This window comes from Acinonyx jubatus, chromosome D2 (genome assembly GCF_027475565.1).
Source record: "Acinonyx jubatus isolate Ajub_Pintada_27869175 chromosome D2, VMU_Ajub_asm_v1.0, whole genome shotgun sequence".
Lineage (NCBI taxonomy): Eukaryota > Metazoa > Chordata > Mammalia > Carnivora > Felidae > Acinonyx > Acinonyx jubatus.
This window is the reverse complement of record NC_069393.1, coordinates 15,678,557-15,702,755: the sequence shown is the minus strand read 5'-3', so window position 1 is coordinate 15,702,755 and position 24,199 is coordinate 15,678,557. Positions and strand designations below refer to the sequence as shown.

General features: G+C 38.6%; 1 protein-coding gene across 14 annotated transcripts in view; it reads left to right on the top strand.

The window, feature by feature from the left end:
- Window positions 1–24,199, top strand: part of PCDH15 (protocadherin related 15) — a 926,293-nt gene that overhangs the window by 520,628 nt on the left and 381,466 nt on the right. For all 14 annotated transcript variants that reach the window (XM_053207164.1, XM_053207165.1, XM_053207167.1 and 11 more), the window contains one exon: window positions 11,520–11,628. In XM_053207164.1, the coding sequence (XP_053063139.1) occupies window positions 11,520–11,628 (109 nt within the window). The remainder of the gene's footprint in view (window positions 1–11,519; window positions 11,629–24,199) is intronic.

Sequence of the window (24,199 nt, the reverse complement as noted above, 5' to 3'; positions counted from 1 at the left end):
TTTAAAATACTTTGTCTTTGTATTTGTTTTTCTTTTAACTTTATTTATTTATTATTTTTTAATATGAAATTTATTGTCAAATTGTTTTCCATACAACACCAGTGCTCATCCCAACGAGTTTCTTCCTTAACACCCCTTACCCATTTAGCCCACCCCCCCACAACCCCTCCCGTAACCCTCAGTTTGTTCTCTATATTTAAGAGTCCCTAATGTTTTGTCCCCCTCCCTGATCTTATATTACTTTTGCTTCCCTTCCCTTCCTACAATCTGTTTTGTATCTTGAAGTCCTTGTATGAGTGAAGTCATATGATATTTGTCTTTCTCTGACTAATTTTGCTTAGCATGATACCCTCCAGTTCCATCCACATAGTTGCAAATGGCAAGATTTTATTATTTTTGATTGCCGAGTAATACTCCATTGTATGTATACCACATCTTCTTTATCCATTCATCCATTGATGGGCATTTGGGCTCTTTCCATACTTTGGCTATTGTCGATAGCACTGCTATAAACATTGGGGTGCATGCGCCCCTTCGAAAGAGCACACCTGTATCCCTTGGATAAAAACCTAGTAGTCCAATTGCTGAGTTGTAGGATAGTTCTATTTTTAATTTTTTGAGGAATCTCCATACTATTTTCCAGAGAGGCTACACTAGTTTGCATTCCCACCGGCAGTGCAAAAGAGATCCTCTTTCTCCGCATCCTTGCCAACATCTGTTGTTGCTTGAGTTATTAATTTTAGCCATTCTGACTGGTGTGAGGTGGTATCTCATTGTGGTTTTAATTTGTGTTTTTTCATCATGAGTGATGTTTAGCATTTTTTCAGGTGTCTATTAACCATCTGGATGTCTTCTTTGGAAAAGTGTCTGTTCTGTCCTTTGCCCATTTCTTCATTGGATTATTTGGTTTTTAGGTGTTGACTTTGATAAGTTCTTTATAGATTTTGGATACTAACCCTTTATGTGATCTGTCATTTGCAAATATCTTCTCCCATTCTGTTGGTTGCATTTTAGTTTTGCTGATTGTTCCTTTGCTGTAGAGAAGCTTTTTACCTTGATGAGGTCCCAGTAGTTTATTTTTGCTTTTGTTTCCCTTGCCTCTGGAGATGTGTTGAGTAAGAAGTTGCTGCAGCTGAAGTCAAAGAGGTTTTTGCCTGTTTTCTCCTCTAGGATTTTGATGGCTTCCTGTCTTACGTTTAGGTCTTTCACCCATTCTGGGTTTTTGTATGGTGTAGAAAGTGGTCCAGGTTCATTCTTCTCCATGTCGCTGTCCAGTTTTCCCAGCATCACTTGCTGAAGAGACTGTCTTTATTCCATTGGATATTCTTTCCTGCTTTGTCAAAGATTAGTTGGCCATACATTTGTGAGTCCATTTCTGGGTACATGCAAAAATCCTCAACAGGATGTTAGCCAACCAGATCCACCAACGTATTAAAAGAATTGTTCACCCTGACCAAGTGGGATTTATACCTGGGCTGCAGGGCTGGTTCAATATCTGCAAAACAATTAACGTGATTCATCACATCAATAAAAGAAAGGACAAGAACCATATGATCCTCTCAATAGAGGCAGAGAAAGCATTTTACAAAATACAGCATCCTTTCTTGATAAAAACTCTCAAGTAGGGATAGAAGGATCATACCTCAAGATCATATAAGCCATATATGAAAGACCCACCGCTAATATCATCCTCAATGGAGAAAAACTGAGAACTTTCCCTGTAAGGTCAGGAACACTACAGGGATGTCCACTCTTGCCACTGTTATTCAGCATAGAATTGGAAGTCCTATCCTCAGCAATCAGATAACACAAAGGAAAAAAGCTATCCAAACTAGCAAGGAGGAAGTCAAACTTTCACTCTTCACAGATGACATGATCCTCTATACAGAAAATCCAAAAAATTGCACCAAAAAACCTACTAGAACTGATCCATGAATTCAGCAAAGTTGCAAGATATCAAATCAATGCAAAGAAATTGGTTGCATTTGTGTACACCAATAATGAAGCAACAGAAAGAGAAATCATGGAATTGATCCCATTTACAATTCCACCAAAACCCATAAAATACCTAGGCATAAACCTAACCAAAGAGGTGAAAAAATGTATACACTGAAAGCTATAGAATACTTTTTTAAAATTTTTTTAATGTTTATTTATTTTTTGAGAGAGAGAGAACATGAGCAGGGAAGGGGCAGAGAGAGAGGGAGACACAGAATCTGAAGCAAGTTCCAGGCTCCAAGCTGGAAGCTACACAGAGGAAGCTACAGAGGCCAATGTGGGGCTTGATCTCATGGACAGCGAGATCATGACCTGAGCCAAAGAGTCATGCAACCAACTTAGCCACCCAGGTGCCCCCGAAAACTATAGAAATCTTATAAAAGAAATTGAAGAAGACACAAAAAAATGGAAAAGGATTCCATGCTCCTGGATAGGAAGAACAAATATTGTTAAAATGTTGATACTACCCAAAGCAATCTACATATTCAATGGAATCCCTATCAAAATAACACCAGCATTCTTCACAGAGCTAGAACAAACAATCCTAAAATTTGTATGGAACCAAAAAAGACCCCGAATAGCCAATGCAATCCTGAAAAAGAAAACCAAAGTAGGAGGCATCACAATCCTGAACTTCAAGCTATACTGCAAAGCTGGAATCATCAAGACAGTATGGTACTGGCACAAAAACAGACACTTAGATCAATGGAACGGAACAGAGAACCCAGAAACGGACCCACAAATGTTTTTATTTGTATTTGTACTTAACAGTATACTCCAAGATGATTTTTTTCTTTATCAGAAAGACAAGAAAATAATTTTTTGCTATGTATCTACAGATGTCTTCCATGGCCAATGTGAAAATTGTGGACTTGTACGTGAAATTTTAATGTAATAATAATGAAAATTAAGCTACACTGTTTTTATGGTACTTTAATGGCTCACCCCAAAATATTCCTGGATTATCTATCAATCTGTCATATATTTATCTATCTACCTATTGATTGTGGGTTCTTCTAACTCCCTTATCCAGCCTCCATCAGATGCAACCATACCCTGCCTTTCCACGAGTCTCACCTCTGCTACATGGATCAAAATTTACTTTCTTCAAGCTATGCATACTTGAATTTCTCTGATACTTGGTATTTTGAATATCTCACTCGGAATAGTTTAACATGTGAGTTTTCTGTCAGGGCTCTCTCTTAATATTTATACATAGATGTCTTTATTAAAAGAATTCTAAATGAACCTGTGTACATGTACTTGGAGTCCCTGTGACTGACGCTTCTCCATAAGAACTTCTTAATAAATTAGGGAATTATCGCAGAGTTTCTGTAATCAAAGTGTAGGGAATGAGTTTATAAATTGGATGTAAAAAACTAATGCAGCTGAATATATTCACTGAAAAGAATTTCACTGAAGCTTCTGTTTAATAAAGTGAAATGTTCATTTTAAGTGAATATTCAACTCTGTGATACACCATCTTAAAGTTATGTTTAAGTCTAATCATTAGATAATTTTCTTTGCAGCCTTTAGATCTAAATCTTGGTCTAAAATCAAATAGTAATGATAGGCCCCCTTCATTCCCTCAAACATTTGATCAGGCATGCAATTCTAAATAAAACCTTCAAAATTCATGTCAGTGTCACATTTCAAGAAAAATATGCAAGATATGGTAAAATTAGCTTCCAGCTAGAAATGAAAACAATCCCATCACTCTCTCTCTCTGCTTATAACTTGAAGCCAATTTTAATGCTAATATAATACAATTAAAATAATAAGGTAATCTTAATACTACGATCTATAATGACTTCCATTACTGAGCATGGCCCTTACTGTTTTATTCATTTATATACTGTCTTTCATGAATCTCTATACCAATTAATGAAATGTAGATATTATTAACTTCACTATGAAAATTATGATTAAAAGACTGAGGGATTAAACAACTTCTCAAGAGGTGATATTGCAACTTATTTGGCAAGATTGGAATGTTTTACTTAGGATACAGGAGCCCGCCACTCAGTCTCCTGGAATGTTTTAGAGACTGTTTATTACACCGAAGGCCATCGCTGTGAAGCACTTTGAGCCGACATCTGTGTATTCTGAGCATTCTTGTGGCCACCTTACTCTTCCCTTTAGGTGGGTGTAGTATCTTTGTGAATGAAAGATGCTCATACAGCCTCAGTATGTGTATTTGGATGTCTTACAGGAGCCCAGAGAGCAAGGCTAGGTCAATGAGGCTCATGAATACCCTGAATAATACAGAAGTGAGAAGTCTCTTATTCTGCAGTTCTTAGTGCCTGTGTAACACATGTATTTCTGGTGCTGTCGATACAACCGATCCCTGCTCTCAAGAAAGTTCTAGGCAAGGAAACTCAGACACACGGTTCTAGTGAGTGTTAGATAAATTTTAATAAGGAAGAGTGCAATATTCTCTGTATAGAAATGCATAAGGGAAATTATCAGGTATACCTCAGGTCAAAATATGTGGATGGGTAGAGGAAATAGACAAGTATAAAGGGAAAGAAAAATGGGTAAGTGGGCGAATGAGAAACTTTTCTTCAGCAAGACAACATTAATAGGGTCTAAATGAAAGCCATAGAGTGGGATATAATATTTATTGAACAGTCAGCTGATAAAAAGACTTACACTGTGATATATGGAGAGCTCTTATGAACCAGTAAGGCAAAGTAGGAGAACGGGCAAAAGACATGAAACAACACTTCACAAATGTCCAACATTGTAAAACAGTTCAAATCACTGTGAGGTAACGACGTGTACCTACTGAATGGCTAAACTTACCAACTGTCAGCAGAGCAGTGGACCACTCACAATAGAACGTGAGCTCACACAACAAGTTGAGAAGACTTAAAATGGCAGGGACCTAGCCCATACATGCGTGTCTGACAATTATATTCTTATATTTCACACAAATGCCTTCATGTGTAAGAACACACGCAGAAGGACATAGTGCTGTTCGTCACGGCATGCCCTGGAAACAACCCAAACGCCATCATCAGTGTGAAAAGGAAACAAAGTTGGGGGTGTCTGTCTAATGAACACAGTACATCCATTAAAACGAGAGTGCAGGGGCTATACTTGATGTACCTAACTCCCACATGCATGCCGACCATGTAAGACATAGTAATACTTGAACAAAGTCAGTAATTAAATGACATTGTATAGTTCTATTTGCATACAGTTTCAAACAAGTGAAATTAATCTATGATAATAGAAAGCAGGCCATCTTTAGAGTGGAAGGAGCAGGAACGATTGATAGAAAATATAGAGAATAGAGGGCTTCTGAAATATTGACGATATTCTAGTCCTTAATGTCATGGCATTTAGAATGAAATACAACTTGGTAATAGTTCATCAGGTTATGGATTTATGGTTTATAAAAGTCTGTCATATATAGCCCTTCCATACAAAGTTTAGTTTTTAAAAGCAAGTTGTATTTTGTTGCAACAAATAATCCTTGTAAACACATCCCTGAGCATACGTTTCATTATTTATGTAAAATAAATTGCTCAAAATGAACTACTGGGACCTTATGAAGATAAAAAGCTTCTGCACCGCAAAGGAAACAACCAACAAAACTAAAAGGCAACCAACGGAATGGGAAAAGATATTTGCAAATGACATATCGGATAAAGGGCTAGTATCCAAAATCTATAAAGAGCTCACCAAACTCCACACCCGAAAAACAAATAACCCAGTGAAGAAATGGGCAGAAAACATGAATAGACACTTCTCTAAAGAAGACATCCGGAGGGCCAACAGGCACATGAAAAGATGTTCAACGTCGCTCCTCATCAGGGAAATACAAATCAAAACCGCACTCAGATATCACCTCACGCCAGTCAGAGTGGCCAAAATGAACACATCAGGAGACTATAGATGCTGGAGAGGATGTGGAGAAACGGGAACCCTCTTGCACTGTTGGTGGGAATGCAAATTGGTGCAGCCGCTCTGGAAAGCAGTGTGGAGGTTCCTCAGAAAATTAAAAATAGACCTACCCTATGACCCAGCAATAGCACTGCTAGGAATTTCCCCAAGGGATACAGGAGTGCTGATGCATAGGGGCACTTGCACCCCAATGTTTCTAGCAGCACTCTCAACAATAGCCAAATTATGGAAAGAGCCTAAATGTCCATCAACTGATGAATGGATAAAGAAATTGTGGTTTATATACACAATGGAGTACTACGCGGCAATGAGAAAGAACGAAATATGGCCCTTTGCAGCAACGTGGATGGAACTGGAGAGTGTGATGCTAAGTGAAATAAGCCATACAGAGAGAGACAGATACCATATGTTTTCACTCTTATGTGGATCCTGAGAAACTTAACAGAAACCCATGGGGGAGGGGAAGGAAAAAAAAAAAAGAGATTAGAGTGGAAGAGAGCCAAAGCATAAGAGACTCTTAAAAAACTGAGAATAAACTGAGGGTTGATGGGGGGTGGGAGGGAGAGGTGGGTGGGTGATGGGTATTGAGGAGGGCACCTTTTGGGATGAGCACTGGGTGTTGTATGGAAACCAATTTGACAATGAACTTCATATATTGAAAAAAATAAATAAAAATAAAAAAATAAAGACAATATCACAAAAATAAATAAAATAAATTTCTTTTCCTAATTCAAAAAAAATAATAAATTGCTCAAACTACATTAGGTCTAAGCAAATAAATATCAAAGGCAAAGGCTCAAAGAAATGTTTTATAAACAACGTAGGTATTAGAACTATAGATCAAATATGCAATTGCAAGGATGGTCAGATGCACTTTTGGAATACAGCAGTCCATCACAGGATATACGACAGAAAATATATCTCAAAAACTTTTTCAGAGACACTTTAGAATAAAACAAAAGTATACAATTGAAGAACAGTGTCTTTAATCTTCTGTGCTTGCCAATACATTTATTTATTATGTGTATAAATAGTTACAGATATATCTATACATAGACTACAATAGCAGCATTCCAACTGAAACTTGCTTTCTCATTCTGGTGTTGAAGATGTAGAAGGAGTAACTAACCCTCACTTACCTCAACAGTCCAATCGCCTCTTGTTATTTTCTCAAAAAGAATTCAGCAGTTGAACCTGAAAGCATTGTCTTAGATATACTGAAAAGACAAGGCACCCCTCCAGAAAAGCTAATTGGATACGAAGCTTATGTCCCTAGAGGAATAATCTTGGGTTTTATAATCATAGAATTATGCAGCATTTCTACTGGAGACAATCTTTTCGTTATTGTTTAATCGTTTCTATGATTATCTTCACGACATGAATCTCTTTATATGGAATCACCATCACTAAATATGTCAGGGAATTTAACTCTGGGGACTCAAAGCGGTGAAATGTGAATCCACTCTTCTGTGTACTTTTCACATGTGCGCATCGGCACGAACAGAATTCAGGGGATGGGACTTCTTCTCAAAGATATGAGTTCTTCTCAAAGACGAAGAAGGCTGCAGAGAAGACAGATTTGCTTTAGGGGCAAGGCGCCCAAGAGCTCTGCAGTGTTTGGATGCCTTTTTTATGTGTCTTCTGGAATTCAACTTGATGAAGCAAATGTGTTGCAAACAGTTCCTCACTAGGCTAGGCGGTGGGTTATTAGATATTTTGTGTGCACCTGCCAACAGAGCCTTCTGTGAAGACTAATTGAGCAATTACTGCAATTATATGGTCATAAGGGAACCTTGTAATCCTGTCCTTAAGGATACCCAAGCATAATTAGGCCATGGGTGAATTTCCAAGTTCTTCAGCATAATAATTCTTCTCTAATCCAGCTGTAAAATTAGAAGCTACGAGAAATAAGGGGGCGGGAGAGGAACGGAGCAGTAGTTACTATCTGCTTGAAGAGGATGGTTCTTCAAAAGAAATGCGTCTCCTAGTTTTTCCCCTTTTCTAAGGCCTGGGGAGCCTGCTCTGGCAGTGGTCACTGCGGGCCGGTTTCCTTCCGGTCTGGCTCCGTGTGGTGATCTGCTACCGGGCTGGAAAATTCGGTACAATACAAATTGACATGAATGTATTTAGGAAGTAGATATCAACTTGCCAAATATTAGCCATGATTGCATGTTTTTCCCCCCATAAAATTCTTTCTTTCCTAAGGAATAGTTTCTTGCTGGCATTTCCTTGGCTAGTTGTATGTCCTTCCAATGGCTGGCTATCTCCCATATAGAGACTTTTGGTGATGGAGAAGTTCAAAACCTGGTGCATCTTATTATGTTGTTTCTTCTAATGAGTACATGTTTCCTTTTCCAACTCTGGCTTAGATGCTACTTATCTTTATAAAAAATTTCATTACATACTGTAACAGTAGCATCCTACACAAAACACAGTATCCTTTAATGTTGCATATTACCAGTGTTAGAAATCCTCAAGATTCAAGCAGCCCAATATACTTGGGTGGTAATCTTAGAAACCATAGCTGATAATTCATCCTTTTCACCTTTAAACCTAGATTCTCTTTAAAAAAAAAAAAAAAAAAAAAAAAAAAAAAACCTCATGAACAGTAGCCTAAGAAAAAATTTTTCTTAAGTCGCTAGTCTTTGTAAGAAAAGACAAAAATCAGTCCTAAGAAGTTATATAAGACAACTGTACTCCCAAATTTCCAGAAACTCATTGAAGCCTTCACCAAGAGGGTTTATTTATTGTATTCTCACTAGTACAATTTGCTAATTTATAATATTAAAATTAGTACAGAGTATGGAAACTACACAGTGAAACAGGACTGAATGGCTTTAAATACATTTCATCCCACCTCCCTTCTTCATTCTAGGCCCACTCTCCCGAGACAGCCACATGCTGGTATTTCTAGTTTCAATTCTTCTGATTCTAGATGTCACGTAATTCTAAACGGCGTACTTGTTTCTTTTTATTTCTTCAGTTCTCACCATACATTTATTAATAACCAACTATGAAAGATGAGGAATTTAATTAGAACCTTTCCCTCCCTTTTGGTTTTGTTTATTGTGTTATTTTTAGGTTTTTTTTTCCTGTTCATATAATTTTAAAAAATATGACTGAAACCCCATTTCTCATTCCAGCAACTTGTGCAGAAGAGGATTTTAAACTATGTGACTCATTACCCAAACTAAAACTGTATATGTGCAGAGAAAGGTGTCAGCAGAGAAACCCCAATGTGATCTGGTCATGTTTAGCACTCTCCCAGAAGACCTCAGGTTCAGTTTTTTTTTTCTTCTTGTTTTGTTTTTTTTGTTTTGTTTTGTTTCGTTTTGCTTTTAATTCTAGGTAAGTTATTTCAAAAAGCAGGAGTCTAGGATCCCTTAGTATATTTCTCTGGCCATGGGAAGGAAGACAGGCTGCAAAACATCCTGAGAGTTGAATTCCCTTCGCAAGATCTGCATGCTACTGTACTTTTGGAAGACCCACCACAGATTTATTAGTTGAACCAGAACTGCAGTAGCTTGGCTGCATGCTGACTTTGGCTAACGCCATCAGGCTGCTTTGACAAATGTCTAGGATGACCTATCAGCCCTCCACTCCTGTGTTCAAACATACAGACTTGAAGAGCTTTGGATGCTTTCAGTGTCAGGAGAAATACAGGATTACAGAGGAAGGAAATTGTCTGTTGGGCAGGTGTGTGTGTGCGTGTGTGTGTGTGGTGAGAGAGAGAGAGAGAGAGAGAGAGGACTGATGCAATGATAGAGTGAAACAGAGAACGAGGGACAGAAATAGGGAACAAGGGAAAGAGTTGAGGAAGACTGTTGTATTGTGATGTGTTGTATTGTGTGGAAAGAACAACAGCCAAAAGAACAGTAGTCATCCTGATTTAATGGAGTGATTTTGACATTGGTTTGACATTTTCATGGATCTGAAGACACATTAAAAAGGTGAATACAGTATTGCAAAGTTATCCCTACCAGGAGCTCTTTGTTTTTAGTAAGATACTAAAAACGTTTAGGCTATGGAAAGCCTGTTAGAGATTTTTAAGTCTGCAGAACCCCTAAGATGTATGTGAACTCCGAATATTTGCTCAATGATTACCTTTAATTATTGCAACCTCAAAAATTTAACATGTCTTAGCAATGTACTTGTGTTTAATATAACTTACCGTAACTTGATCAAAATTAAGTATTCCACGTTACAGTTTCATATTCTTGCATTTCTTTTCAGCAGGCCACTACTCTACGTTTCTGCTGAGATTAGAAAGTACTGATGTTATATAAAAGTACATGATACGTTTCAAGGTTCTCTCATTTGAGAAGATATAATATAAAATAATGTTGCAGTGATTCCTTAGACTGTGAAGTCAGATATGGAAACAGACATTATTTCCCTTTAAAATTACAAGTATGTTTGGACTGAGGGCTTGCAGAGACTTAAGGCAGTATTTCTCAAACTGTGTTCTAAGGCAATGTAAGAGTTCAAGGAGATGTTAATGGATGATTCTAGAAAATGTGCAAATAACACCCCCTTCTTAGATGGCCATTATGCAAATTAGCACAAAAGTCTCCGAAAAGACCTGCAGGAAACTGGATTCACTTTTTGAAAGTTTCTTTCATATCCTGTGTCGCAAGCTTATCTGTGAAGAGTGCACGTTTGTGTTTTCAGCATATTTGTTACAAAGAATGATTGATCACTCAGTACAGGGGCCAAGAAACTCTGTCCTACATACCATTCGTCTTTGTAAATAAAGCTTTATTGCAGCATAGTCATACCCACTTGGTTGATTTTGTGTTACAGTGTCAGAGTTGAGAAGCTGACACGGAGACTCTCTGTCCAGCGAAGCCTAAATATATTTATTATCTGGTCCTGCACAGAAAACTGCTTACCAATCCTGATAGTGGAACAGAATACCACTGGACATCATATTGGCAAACACTGGCTTAGAGAAATATATTATGATTTTACACAGAGTCCTCTTGCATATAATTATAAATTAAATTTATATGCATGTACGTACATGCATAATATATAATCAATTTCGCTATATGACATTTGCAGTGATGGGGCTTTGATTTCTATTCAGTTAAAGCATTGATTTTTAAAATTTTGTTTTTAATGTAATTAAGGGATTACATTTTTAAATGTAATTTTTTTAATTTTTTAAATTTTAAATGTAATTAAAAAGTAATTTTTAAAACATGAGTTAGGAAGAAAAAGAATGTAAATATTCTTGCAAATCTTGTCTACAGACAGATAAAATTATATTTGATAGCCTCACACTTCTGATTTAATTATCTAGGGAAGATGCAGATTTATTGATCTCTTTCTTCCTCGTCTTCCTCTTAGGAGAAAACCCTGATATGAAGTTCTAAGTGTGTAATTACTATGGCTTTTCATTCTGACCCTGAGGACACATCGTTCCCTCTTTGAATTCAAAACTAACTAGTCTAATGTGTTAAATTTCAAATCTCGAAAGCTGAGTTTAACTACGAGTTCAGGAACTGCCTAGCTGTCCAGGCTGTAATGTCTCATATCTGAATGTCACTTCTCCATGAGGCGTTAAGAATAGAGTGGGACTGAACGCTCCCATTTTTTTCTTCCAGGAAGAACTGAACCCCATCGTGGTTACCCCGCCCATCCAAGCCGTTGACCAGGACCGGAACATTCAGCCGCCAGCAGATAGACCAGGCATCCTCTACTCTATCCTTGTTGGTCCGTATCTGGTAACATTTTACACTCTCACTCATCGTTCTAGAATCATGCACAAATAGTTGTATCCAATCAAAGAAAACACCTTTAATAACAAAGGTGGCCTTCGTAGAAGTTATTATTTTTATGTAAAAATAAATTCAGAAATAATAATTTTCGGGGTGCACGGGTGGCTCAGCAGGTTAAGCAGCCAACCCTTATTTTCTGCTCAGGTCGTGATCTCACTGTTGTGAAGCTGAGCCCAGCCTGCGTTGGGCTCCACGCTCAGAGTGGAATCTGCTTAAGATTTTGTCTCTCCCTGGGGCGCCTGGGTGGCTTGGTCAGTTAAGCATCCGACTTCGGCTCAGGTCATGATCTCACGGTCCGTGAGTTCGAGCCTTGCATCGGGCTCTGTGCTGACAGCTCAGAGCCTGGAGCCTGTTTCGGATTCTGTGTCTCCCTCTCTCTCTGCTCCTCCCTGTTCATGCTCTGTCTCTCTCTGTCTCAAAAATAAATAACGTTAAAAAAAAAAAAAAGATTTTGCCTCTCCCTCTCCCTCTCCCTCTCCGTCCCCAGCTTGTGCTCTCTGGCGCTCTCTCACAAAACAAAACAAAACAAAACAAAACAAACAAAACAAAACAAAACCACAACTTTCCCCTCAGAATTAGCTTTAGTGAGATGTGTTAAAAAATGGAAAAATTTCATTAAGGAAGTGAAACAACTTTAAAAAAAATAGGATATTAATCTACATATTGGTAACTTTCTCTGTGTTCCGTCACAAAGAATTCTCTAAGAAAAAATTGAAAAAAATCCATTGAAAATGTACAGTTTGCTCTACTAGTATTTTATCATTGGTTGAAGACAATTATGTAATTCTGAGATGACATGAGTGAATTAAATAAGGGCTTTTGGCACCATATGGGAGAAGGATCACGAGTACCCAAAGGCTCACAACACATTATACCCTTGGCTGATTTTTCCTTGAAAAGTTTCACAGGAGCTCTTCTGGCTCATCCTTGTACATAGACTGGTAATTGCACTGAAGCAAAAATGATGAGAATGTGATTATGCCACTCTTCCCAAATTGCTTTTGCTAAAACATGGATGTTGCTGCTTTTCATGGTTTAGAGTATCTAGAGAGACAGATGCATGTGAGACCATACCTCTCTTAGTGAGAAAGGGGTTGCTCTTGAAATGAGCTTCAGAATGATTGTTCAGTGGAATTCAGCACTACTCTCAACTCCTGAGCCTTTAGTCTGTGTGTATGTGCACATACATAACAATACAGCAGCCTACAAGACACATTGCCTACAGCAGCCTACAGAGAGATTTCCAAATATGATCCTATATCCTACTTAGAAATGCTGTCTGTAAAGAAAATAAAGCAGTTCTGTTTCAAGCCTTTGGTGTCTGGAACTGTGCACATATGATAACCCCATGGTAGAGATGAGATCATTACATTTTTAAAAAGTCCTTATGAACATAAGTGTCAGTCTTTGAAGTCTGTAAGGGCCTGGAGCATAGATCAAAAGAAATAACCATTGTTCATTTCATCAACTGGGGGTTTGATCATATGTCAGTCACTGTGCTACATGCTATAGATGCAAAGGTGAGAGGTAAAAGTTCTAGGTTAGGGAGGGGTGGAGAAAATTACGTAGAAAGTTATTTCGGCAGAAGGGTCAGGGTTCCCAGGTAGAACACAGGAGAGAAATTACCTAGAAAGTTGAGACAGCATGTGTAAAATCCAAAGGATGAACTTGAAAGCCAGTGTTGGAGAAGCCTGCTTCCCATGGTGGGATGAAATCCAGTGGTGTTCATGAGTTTCTTTCACTCTTAGAAATTATATTTATTTTTTCTTTTGATAAATGAGCACCTACTCTGTGGAGGGAGACAGATTCCTCACTTCGGTGGAGCTGGTGTTCTGGCAGAAGCAAAGGCAACAAGCAAGAAATGTATTATGTGTTTATTATAGAAGAGAGAAGGTAGTCAACACTGTGGGGAAAATGGAGCACAGAGAGGTGTTGTAGTATAAACTGCAGCATTAGATAGGAAGATCAGGGCACACCTCACTGAACAGATGAGATTTGAGCAAAGTCTCACAGAAGCTGATGCAGTTACCCCTGTTGATGTCTGGGAGAATAGGCGGAGATAAAAAACTGGAGCTTGCCTGCTGGGTTTCAGAAGCATCGAGGAGACCAGGAGCGTTGGAGATGAGTGAGTGAGAGGAAGTAGAAAGAGGAGGTGAGACACAGAGGGGTCAGAACTTACAGAGTCTAGTATGCTATCGATCGACTTTGTCATTTACTCTGAGCGAATGGAGAAGCCAAGGTAGTAATGAGAGCAGAATGATGCATTGGCGGCCTGTATCACCAACCACCAATGTAGTATGATGGATGGTCCTAAACAATAGACACAACCACTATCACTGTCTTTGTTTTTACAAATAAGTTAAATAAAATGATGTCATTTATAGCATTTGCACTTCTAGAGGACGGGGCCTTGTACAGATAGTTTGAACTGTATTCAAATCCTGACTGTAACACTTATTAATCATATAATGCTAGGTGAGTTACTCATCTCTCTGCTTCAGATGGCTCCTCTTTAAAATGGAGTTTAGGGGACCCTGGGTGGCTGAGTTGGTTAAGCGGCCGACTTTGGCTCAGGTCACGATCTCACGGTTCATGAGTGCGAGCCCCTCTGTTAGCACAGAGCCTGGAGCCTGCTTCAGATTCTGTGTGTTCCTCTCTCTCTCTCTCTGCCCCTCCTGTGATCGCACTCTGTCTGTGTCTCCCAAAAATAAACATTAAATAAATAAATAATAAATAAATAAAATGGAGTTATTAAAAACAGACCTTCTATAAAAAGGTTTTGAAAATTTGATTCAATATAGGTAAATGTGTAATAATGCCTGGGAAAAAGCTAGTGCTCAATAATGTTAATTCATGTCACCATTACCATTAGGAAGAAAAATCACCTTTCCTAAGTTAGACAGGACTGGTAAGAACAGAAGCACACACACACAGAGAAACGTGCACAACAGGATTTCCATGGCTCTGATTTTCCTTACTTGGCAAGACCTCTTCATTTTCCTTAAGTCCCCCCTGCCCAGTAGTTCTGAGTGCACGTCCCTCAGAGCTAGTTTTCTCAGCCTTCATGTGGACAGCTCCCCACTGCTCTCGCACATTCTTTGCGGTCTACTTACTAAATGGGAGGATGTGCATGTTCAGGTGTGCAGAAGGGCCATTCAAGGACTGTTGCCAGTTCCTTCACTGTTCCTACCGTAACTATCGTCAATGGTGGAATTACTCTTCTACCACTGATCATCCCCAACAACCTCACCCTGTGTCACCTCAATCCACTGTTTCCTAGAGGTGTCCATTGGCTTTCTTCACAGAAAAATGATACCATTCTACCTGTGAAGCATGGGCTTAGCAGGGATACTCTGAGTGAAAGATATTCAGAGTATAAGCGATTGAAAACTCAAAAAAAAAAAATCCCTCAAAATTGACTCCTGCCTTAAAATGGAAATTCCTTTATCCCAAAATGGGATGACTTTTGGAGGGAATAAGTAAAACTCTGATAGTCAGCCTAATTGATGCCCCTTCTGTGTTTTACTATTAGGACGATGAAATTTAGGTTTAAGTTGGAGCATTCACTAAAGGACAACAACAACAAAAGTGACAATAAAATCTCAAATGATTAAGTGCAAAATAGAATTTTATGGTAAACTAAAATTTTCCATAAAACTGACATAAATTTAGATGAACTGAATTTTTGGGGGGGTACTTATCATTTCACAAACACCGAATTATATATTTAAGAAAGTCCTTGTTACATTCAGTATAATAAAGTCACAGTACAAGTAATATTAGATTAATATTTTAATAATTTAAGGAATTATTCCAGGTGAAGTCATTGAAAATAATCAAGGAAAGACTTGTGAAAAATCTCCCTTCCCTAAAAGCTGTGACAAACTAGTATAAACCAAAGTGAAATCATAATTTTGGATCATTAATTGCTGAATTAACCAAGTCTTACAGCAACCCAGGGAACATTTATTCAAGAAAAACAGCTGACTCTTGGTTGTGTTTTTTTTAGCTTAGTGGAATTTTTCATTTGCCTGAGTCACATTGCCTGCTAGTTAGTTCAGGAGTAGCATTAAATACAACAACCTTGGAACACCTGGGTGACTCAGTCATGTCTGACTCTTGATTTTAGCTCAGGTCATGATCTCATGGTTCATGAGTTCGAGCCCCATGTCAGGCTCTGTGCTGACAGTGCAGAGCCTGCTTGGGATCCTCTCTACCCCTTTCTCTCTGCTCCTTCCCTGCTCACACACACATATGCTGTCTCTCTTTTCCAAAATAAGTAAGTAAACTTAATAAAAATAACAACCTGCATTCCCAAAGTATCTTGACAGTCTCTTGAAAAACAGAACAAAACTGGAGCTCTTCCAAAGCCTCATTTCCAAAGAAACATCATGTGACCTGGCTGGTGAGTCCCTGGAAGAACCCATATAAAAGGCTAACTCCGATTTCACCCAGCACAAAAAGTCTTGTTTGAGGGATGGTTAGGGAGCAGTGGGGAAGGAGTTTCTCAAAAACAATTACAGGCAAGTGTTTTAACTTTGTTGCTGCCTGAGGCGATAGACAAAAATTGGAACACGCGATTGGCTAACCAGTAAGCTTAAAAAGAAAGTTAGGAATGATGTCCACAGGGTTTGCAAAAACTTTGACATATTTGTAGGAATCTTGGAAGGACAACAGTAAGAATAGTAGCGTGTGAATTTTCAGAAAACACCTGAGAAAGTCTTAAGTTTTCATTTCTGGCTTACCTTGAGTTTCTGCCAAAGCAGAAAGAAAAGACTAGGGTGGAGCTTTAAACAGCAGAATTAAGGACTAACTGTGATCTAACATCAGCCAAGTGCTCCCAAACAAAGACTAGGATACTTATTGTTTCCAAGTATGTAAAAAATCTCCACCCCGTCATTAACTAAACACTAAACCGAGTACAGGTTTCAGTGGCCCCACGTGACAAAGCAGGCATATTTTAGAGTTATCAGTTCAGAAAGCATTACTTGGAAAAACAAATGAGCAGCATCTTCAGCAGATGCTGGGGAGGGAAGAAATCTGATGTTCAGTGTTGTCACATAATACTGTTTGAAATGACCAGCTTTTAAGAGAACCTGGGACACTGGAATGAAACAGGGAAGAGTGGCTGATACACAGGGAAAATAAATCAACAAAAGTGTTTCTGAGAGATTCTAGGCATTAGACTTAACAAAGACTTTCAGTTGGGTGTTTCAAAGATGTTCAAAGAGCTAAAGATGATCATGTGCAAGGCTCTAACGAGACAAAGAAGGGCATTTCCATGACTGTCCCCAGATTGTCATTAACAAAGATATGGTAGAATATGTGTTTATGTCTAATAATATAAGAAGATCTCCTAACTTTTAGTTTATAATAGCAGCTTGTAATATTAGCGTTTTTAATGCTGGATGCTCATACCAGAGCATCTACTGTATGACAAATAATATTATTAAATACAACATGTAGATAAGCATTACATACTAAAATGTAAATATAAAAATATGATTAATAGCTACTTTTGCCTATTATTCAAAGTCAGTGTGGTCATTATGATAATATTATGTATATTCTGGCAATTAAAGAGTTGGTATAACACATTGGTGAATAATGGAGACACCACATGCACCTGGGTGGCTCAGTCAGTTGAGCCTTTGATTTCTCCTCAGGTCATGATCTCGCAGTTTGTGGGTTCCAGCCCCGTGTCAGGCTCTGTGCTGACAGGTCAGAGCCTGGAACCTGCTTCGGATTCTGTGTCTCCCTCTCTCTGCCCCAACTCCCGCTCACACTCTGTCTCCCTCTCTCTCTGCCCCAACCCAGCTCATGCTCTGTCTCTTTCTCAAAAATAAATAAACATCTAAAAGAATTTTTTTAATAAATAAAAGAAGAATGGCAATACCAGGGGCTTCTGGGTGGTGCAGTTGGTTAAACATCTGACTCTTGGTTTCGGCTGAAGTCATGATCTCAGATGAGTTTGTGAGTTTGAGCCCATGTCCACTTTATGCTGATAGCTCCAAGCCTTCTTGGGATTCTCTCTCTTCCTCTCTCTCTGCCCCTCCCCCATTCACACACAAACTCATGGGGGAAACATTTTGGGGGGGGAAAAAATAAAAAAAGAAGAGCAACATCAGACCCACAAACCTTAGGTTCAAATATTTTTTATAAACATGCATTAACTCTGATAAGTATTATTAAGTATTAGTATTTTTGTGCCCAAGCATACAGTATACTCATTTTGAAAAGCCATGAGGAAGATACAGATTTAAATATGTATTTTAAGTGGATAACACAATGAAAACATGTCCTGGGCCCCCAAATCCCTCCTTTCGATATTTTGGATTTCACAAATACTTGGGGAAGAGTCCAGAATTTTCATTTATCTGCTTTTACTTTCTTCTTTTATCTTCCCAGTGCCACATACCTTATAGCTGCATCCTTTTTTACATGTTGGCCTTTCGAACACTAAGTCACCTCACACATAGTCTATTAGTTCATTCCCTCAGGTTTTTCTGTTTTCCAGGATGTTGATTCTAATTCTGAGTAACTTCCACTGATTCAGAAATTTTCTTCTTTTCCTTTCTGGATTTATTATTCTCTGTTATCAGGAACTTATTACTAGCTAATAAGCTGGAGTATTGTGCAGTATTATTATTATTATCATGTAGGCATGAGAGAGAAGCTTGATTTTATGGCACACATTATTGGGAGATGTTTCTCCTACTATACAGGTCTTACTACTCAGTATCAGTATTGTTCATATTTTTATGGCTTCCCCTGGAAATTGTTCCAGAGAACTATTCATTTCCAAACACATTGAGCTTCTTGTCCTGTCCCCTACAAGGATCAATAGAGTAGAATAATAAGCTACAAATACTGGAACTCTCAAAAATATCTGCTAAAAATGAGAGCATTGATTGATCCAAAGATAAGTATGTTATCTAGAGTAATGGGGCATGTAGGGTATATGTTAGTAAAGGTACAAGTTTAAATATCCTTACAAAGAACCTCTAAAACACAGTGTTTTAAATCAAATAGAAGTATCTTTCTTTCTCCAGTAACAGCCCAGAGGCTATGGCCCTGGGTTTGTGGGAAAACTATGATTCTTAATACTTGGTTTGCTATGTTACTTGGCCAGTGGGGGGAAAAAAAGAAAAAAAGATAACGTTCAGGGCAAGAAACTTTGTGGAAATGAACCAAAATTCATCAAAACATGAAGACAGTGTAAGCTGAGGAAACATAAGGGAAGTTGTAGAGACAGTGGCTAGTGCTTTAGTTGTCTGTTCTTGTACAATAAACCACAGACATTAGTGACCTAAAATGGCAGCTGTGGTATTTCTCATATTTCTGTGGGTTGATTGGGATCAACTGGGCAGTTCTTTTGTTTCACACTGTGTCGTTGAGGCTACTCAAATGTGTGCATTCAGCCGGGAGCTAGCCAGGGATATAGACATCCAGTGTGGTTACGCCCCCCTTTCCCCCACTGGGCTTACCTGATTCTGTAGCCTTTACCGCAGCTCATTGACTTTTTAGAAGGTAAAAATGAAGGCTACCAGTTTTCTTAAAGCTTGGCCCCCAAACGGAATGGTATCATATCTGCCACCATTGGTCAAATCAAGCATGAATCTAGCCCTTATTCAAGAAGAGGTGGGCACCTGGGTGGCTCAGTCCATTAAGCATCCGACTTTGGCTCAGGTCATGATCTCACAGTTCATGAATTTGAGCCCCACATGGGGTTCTGTGCTGACAGCTCAGAGCCTGGAGCCTCCTTTGGATTCTTTGTCTCCCTCTGTCTCTCTGCCCCTCCCCTGCTCATGTCCTCTCTCTCTCTCTCTCTCTCTCTCTCTCTCTCTCTCTCTCTCTGTCTCTCAACAATAAATAAATGTTAAAAAAAATTTTAATAAAAAAAAGAAGAGGGAAAATACTGGGCGGCCTACGTGGCTCAGTCAGTTAAGAGTCAGATTCTTGATTTTCCACTCAGGTCATCATCTTATTGTTCATGAGATTGAGCCCCGCATCAGGATCCTTGCTGACAGCATGGAGCCTGCTTGGGATTCTCTCCCTCTCCCTCTCCCTCTCCCTCTCCCTCTCCTCTCCCTCTCCCTCTCCCTCTCCTTCTCCCTCTCTCTCCCTCCCTCTCCCTCTCTCCCCCTCCTCCTCTCTCCCTCCCCTCCTCTTCCCTCCCCTCCCTCCTCCCTTGTCTCCCTTCCCCTATGCCATTCTCTCCCTCTTTCTCTCTCTCTCTCTCTCCCCCCCACCCTCCCTGCCCCTGTGCCATTCTCTCTCTCTCTCTCTCTCTCTCTCTCTCTCTCTCTCTCTCTCTCAAAACAGATAAGTAAACATTTAAAAAACAAGAGGGAAAATAGACTCTACTTCTTGGTGGGAAGCTCAGAATTTGTAGCTGTCTCTAATCTACTTCAGGTTATGTGTGTGTATGTTAGATTAAGATAGTGAATAGTTGTATTGAACAAGTTTTTCATTCCTTGCCCCATGAGTTAAAAATAGTTGAGTAAGCCCTGTAATGTTTAAACATTGTGCGTGCATTACCATTAGTTCAAACTTCAATGCTCACCAGTTGCATAGAGTACTGATTACTATTAATTACATTGGATGTAAGTCCGCATTTCAAGTAATTCTACAAATTGTTTAAAAATGTCAGGCTGGGGGTGACTAGGTGGCTCAGTTGGTTAAGCTTCCGATTCTTGATTTCGGTTCAGGTCATGAACTCGTGGTTTTGTAAGTTCGAGCCCTGTGTCAGGTTCTAGACTGACGGTGCAGAGTCTGCTTGGGACTCTCTCTCTCTCTTCCTCTCTCTATGCCCCTTCTGTGCCCATGCCCACACTCTCTCTCTCAAAATAAATAAACATTAAAAAAATTGTCAGGCTGGGTTGATGTGCTTGGGTCTTCAGGATGTGACCTAAGAGCATGATTCATTTAGTCCTTGTACTAGGAGCATGGGAGTGAGCATCCTGTCCCTTCGTGGTGTTCACTTTTGCATACATCGTTAGTGTTCTTTTCCATCTGAGGTTCACTTGAAGAAATAGTTCTCAGCTGTTTATTCATTTTTGTGAGTATTCGTTTGGTGAAAAATGAACTCTACAAAACACAGGTCACTTTAGCCAGATATGAACCCAAGCCCACTGCCATGTGCTGAAGGCAGACAGGGGACAGTGCTTCTGTCCCCCTGTATACACTGCATAGTCCCCATGCCTCCCTCAAGACTCCTTGCCTGTGTCCCTATACACATGCCAAGAGCAGCAGGTGTCATCTTGAACAGTAAATATTTGTTAAGCATATTTTTGTATTGTTTTTGGACAAAAGAAATGTGAAATTAAAGTTTTAATATGGGTGGTGGTTATATAGGTCTATACAATTCTCCAAAAACATTGAAGCTTATCTGTGCATTTAATTGTATGTAAATTGCACCACTAAATAACACCTTGGGCATCACTGCAGTAAACAATATATTAAATTTTGTCTAGATAATTAGGAGATTAAAGTGGCATTTTAGCATGTTACCTTAGTTATTATAAACACATGGAATGTCAGAAGATTGAGGAAGCTATCAGAGCAGTACATGAATGAGAGGGCAAGGCTTTAGGTGAGGAAGCAGAGTAGGACCACAGAAAAACACAGGAGGAGAGAATGGTGAGGACACAGGCAAGGAGGAATCACATGGGCAACACATGAAGAGTCAGAGGAATTTGGAGATTGGAATCTGCATAGTCAGAAAAATGGTGGTATTATCAGCAAAAACTCAGTTCATGGTTTTTATACTTGTTTCAGGTTTAAATAAAGGTATGGGCATTTCATACACCATAACGTGGTGGTTCTCAAACTTTAGAGATTTTCAGAGGTGCATATTTCTGACCTTGCTTTTCAGGGATTCTCATTCAACAAAACAGGATGGGATCTTAGCTTTTCCCATGCAAGTGGACCAAGATCTACATTCTCAGAAGCACTGCCATAAAAATGCATCAGGAAAATAACCCAGGAAAATCTTTGTAGTATTTTCCTAAATTGAGAAATTGGATACTAATGGAGTAACTTTGATTTTTTTGAAAGACAAGTAAAAGCAGATTTGAAGTTTTATGTTCTTTGGTGGGGGATGGATTACAGAGTTTTTGGCACTATTTTAGAACAGAAAAGAAGAGTGTATTATTCATTAGAAATAGCTCAACAAAGAGATTGCAAAGAGGATGGATAGACCTGAAGAGATCTGGAAGACATGAGAGTAGGACAAGGGGAGTTTACTGTTTTCAGTTAGAACAATCAAAGATGCACATGAAAAGTAGGACAGCTATTAGGCAAAATGATAAATTTAAAACTAACAGTAGAGAATGGCAAGAAATTAGAGGCAATATCTATCATGTGGGTACCAACCTAGGAATAATGTGATAACAAAAAGAAATGTGCTTTGAAGGCATAGATAAAAATATGGTTGAAATTATTGACAAAATTTTAGTTATATAACCAGGGCAGCAGGTGAATTGAATATCAAGAGAATGGAATTTTAATACAGTTAACCCCAAGATTAAAATCAAGACAAAAACTAAATGGAAAAAACTCAGAGCTTTGGAGAGATTTTGAAAAAAAAGGACCTTTTTAAAATAATTTTTATTTACGTTTATAATGGGAAAAGAGCCATCTCCTCATTAGTGTTGTTGTTGTCATTTTAATGTGAGTAGAGCTGACACAGGCTGTTGCATTAGTTTCAGGTGTACAACACAGTGATCTGACATGTCTGCACGTCACCGTCCTGCACTCACAAGTGTCACTACCATCTGTTCTGTTCTATCGCTATTACCGTGTCATTGACCGTGTTCCTTATGCTCTGATTTTTATTCCCATGGCTTACTCATTCCATCACTGAAGGCTGTAGTTCCCTTCCCCTTCACCCATTTTGTCCATCCCCTACCCACCTTCCCTCTGGTAACCATCAGTTCTCTGTATTTATAGGTCTGATTGTGCTTTGAGTTTGTTTCACTCATTTATTTTTAGATTCCACTTGTGAGTGGAATCATATGGTATTTGTCTTTCTCAGCCTGATTTACTTATCATAAGGCCCTCTAAGTTCATCCATGTTGCCTCAAATGGCACGAACTCATCCCTTTTTATGGCTGTGAAATATTCCATTGTATGTATGTGTACATATGTGTATATAAATAATATATACCTTAATTCTTCATCTATTGATGGACACTTAGGTTGCTTCCCTGTCTTGGCTATGTCTTGGCTATTGTAAATGATGCTGAAATAAACACACAGGTGCATGTATCTTTTCAAGGTCCTATTTTCCTTTTCCCTGATTAAATACTCTCATGTGGTAGCTCCATTTTTAATTTTTTGAGGAATCTCCACGCTGTTTTCCACAGTGTTTACACCAGTGTGCATTGCCACCAACAATGCACAAGGGTTCCTTTTTCTCCACATCCTCACCAACACTTGTTGTTTCTTGTGTTTTTCATTTTAGCCATTACTTTATGTGTGAGGTCATATATCATGGTGGTTTTGATTTGCATTTCCCTAGTGATGAGTGATATTGAGCATCTTTTCATGTGTCTGGTGGCCATCTCGATGTGTTCTTTGAAGAAACGTTTGTTCATGTCTTCTGCCCATTTTTAATTGGATTATTTGTGTTTGTTGCTATTGAGTTTTATAAGTTCTTTATATATTTTGGATGCTAATCCTTGATCAGATGTGTCATTTGCAAGTATCCTCTCACAGTCAGTAGGCCGCCTTTTTGTTTTGTTGATTGTTTGCTTTGCTGTGTAGAAACTTTTTATTTTGATGTAATCTCAACAGTTTATTTTTGCTTTTGTTTCCTGGGCCTTAGGAGACATATGTAAGAAAAATGTTGTGATGGCTAATTCCAGAGAAATTATTGCTATGTTCTCTTCAGAACTTTTATGGGTTCAGGACACATGTGTAGATCTTTAATCCAATTTGAGGTTTTTTGTGTGTAATGTGTTAGAAAGTCACCCAGTTTCATTCTTTTACATGCAGTTGCCCAGTTTTCCCAGTACCATTATTGAAAAGACTGTCTCTTTCCCATTGCATATTCTTCCCTGTTTTGTCAAAGATTAATTGACCTTATAAATTGTGAGTTTATTGCTGGACTCTCTATTCTGTTCTGTTTATCTATGTGTCTGTTTTTTTGCCAGTACTGTACTGTGTTCATTACTACAGTTTTTTTGTGATATATCTTGAAATCTGGAATTTTGATAACCTCCAGCTTTGTTTTTCTCAGGATTGGTTTGATCACTTAGGTTCTTCTATGGTTCCATACAGATTTGAGTATTATTTGTTCTAGTTTTGTAAAAAATGTTGTTGGGGTTTTGATGTGGATTGCATTGAATCTGTAGATTGCTTTGGGTGATATGGACATTTTGACAATATTACTTCTTCCAAACCATGAGCATGCATGATCTTTTCATTTGTTTGTATCATCTTTAATTCCTTCCTTTCTTGTTTTTCTTCCTTCCTTCCTTTTTTCTTCCTTCCTTCCTTCC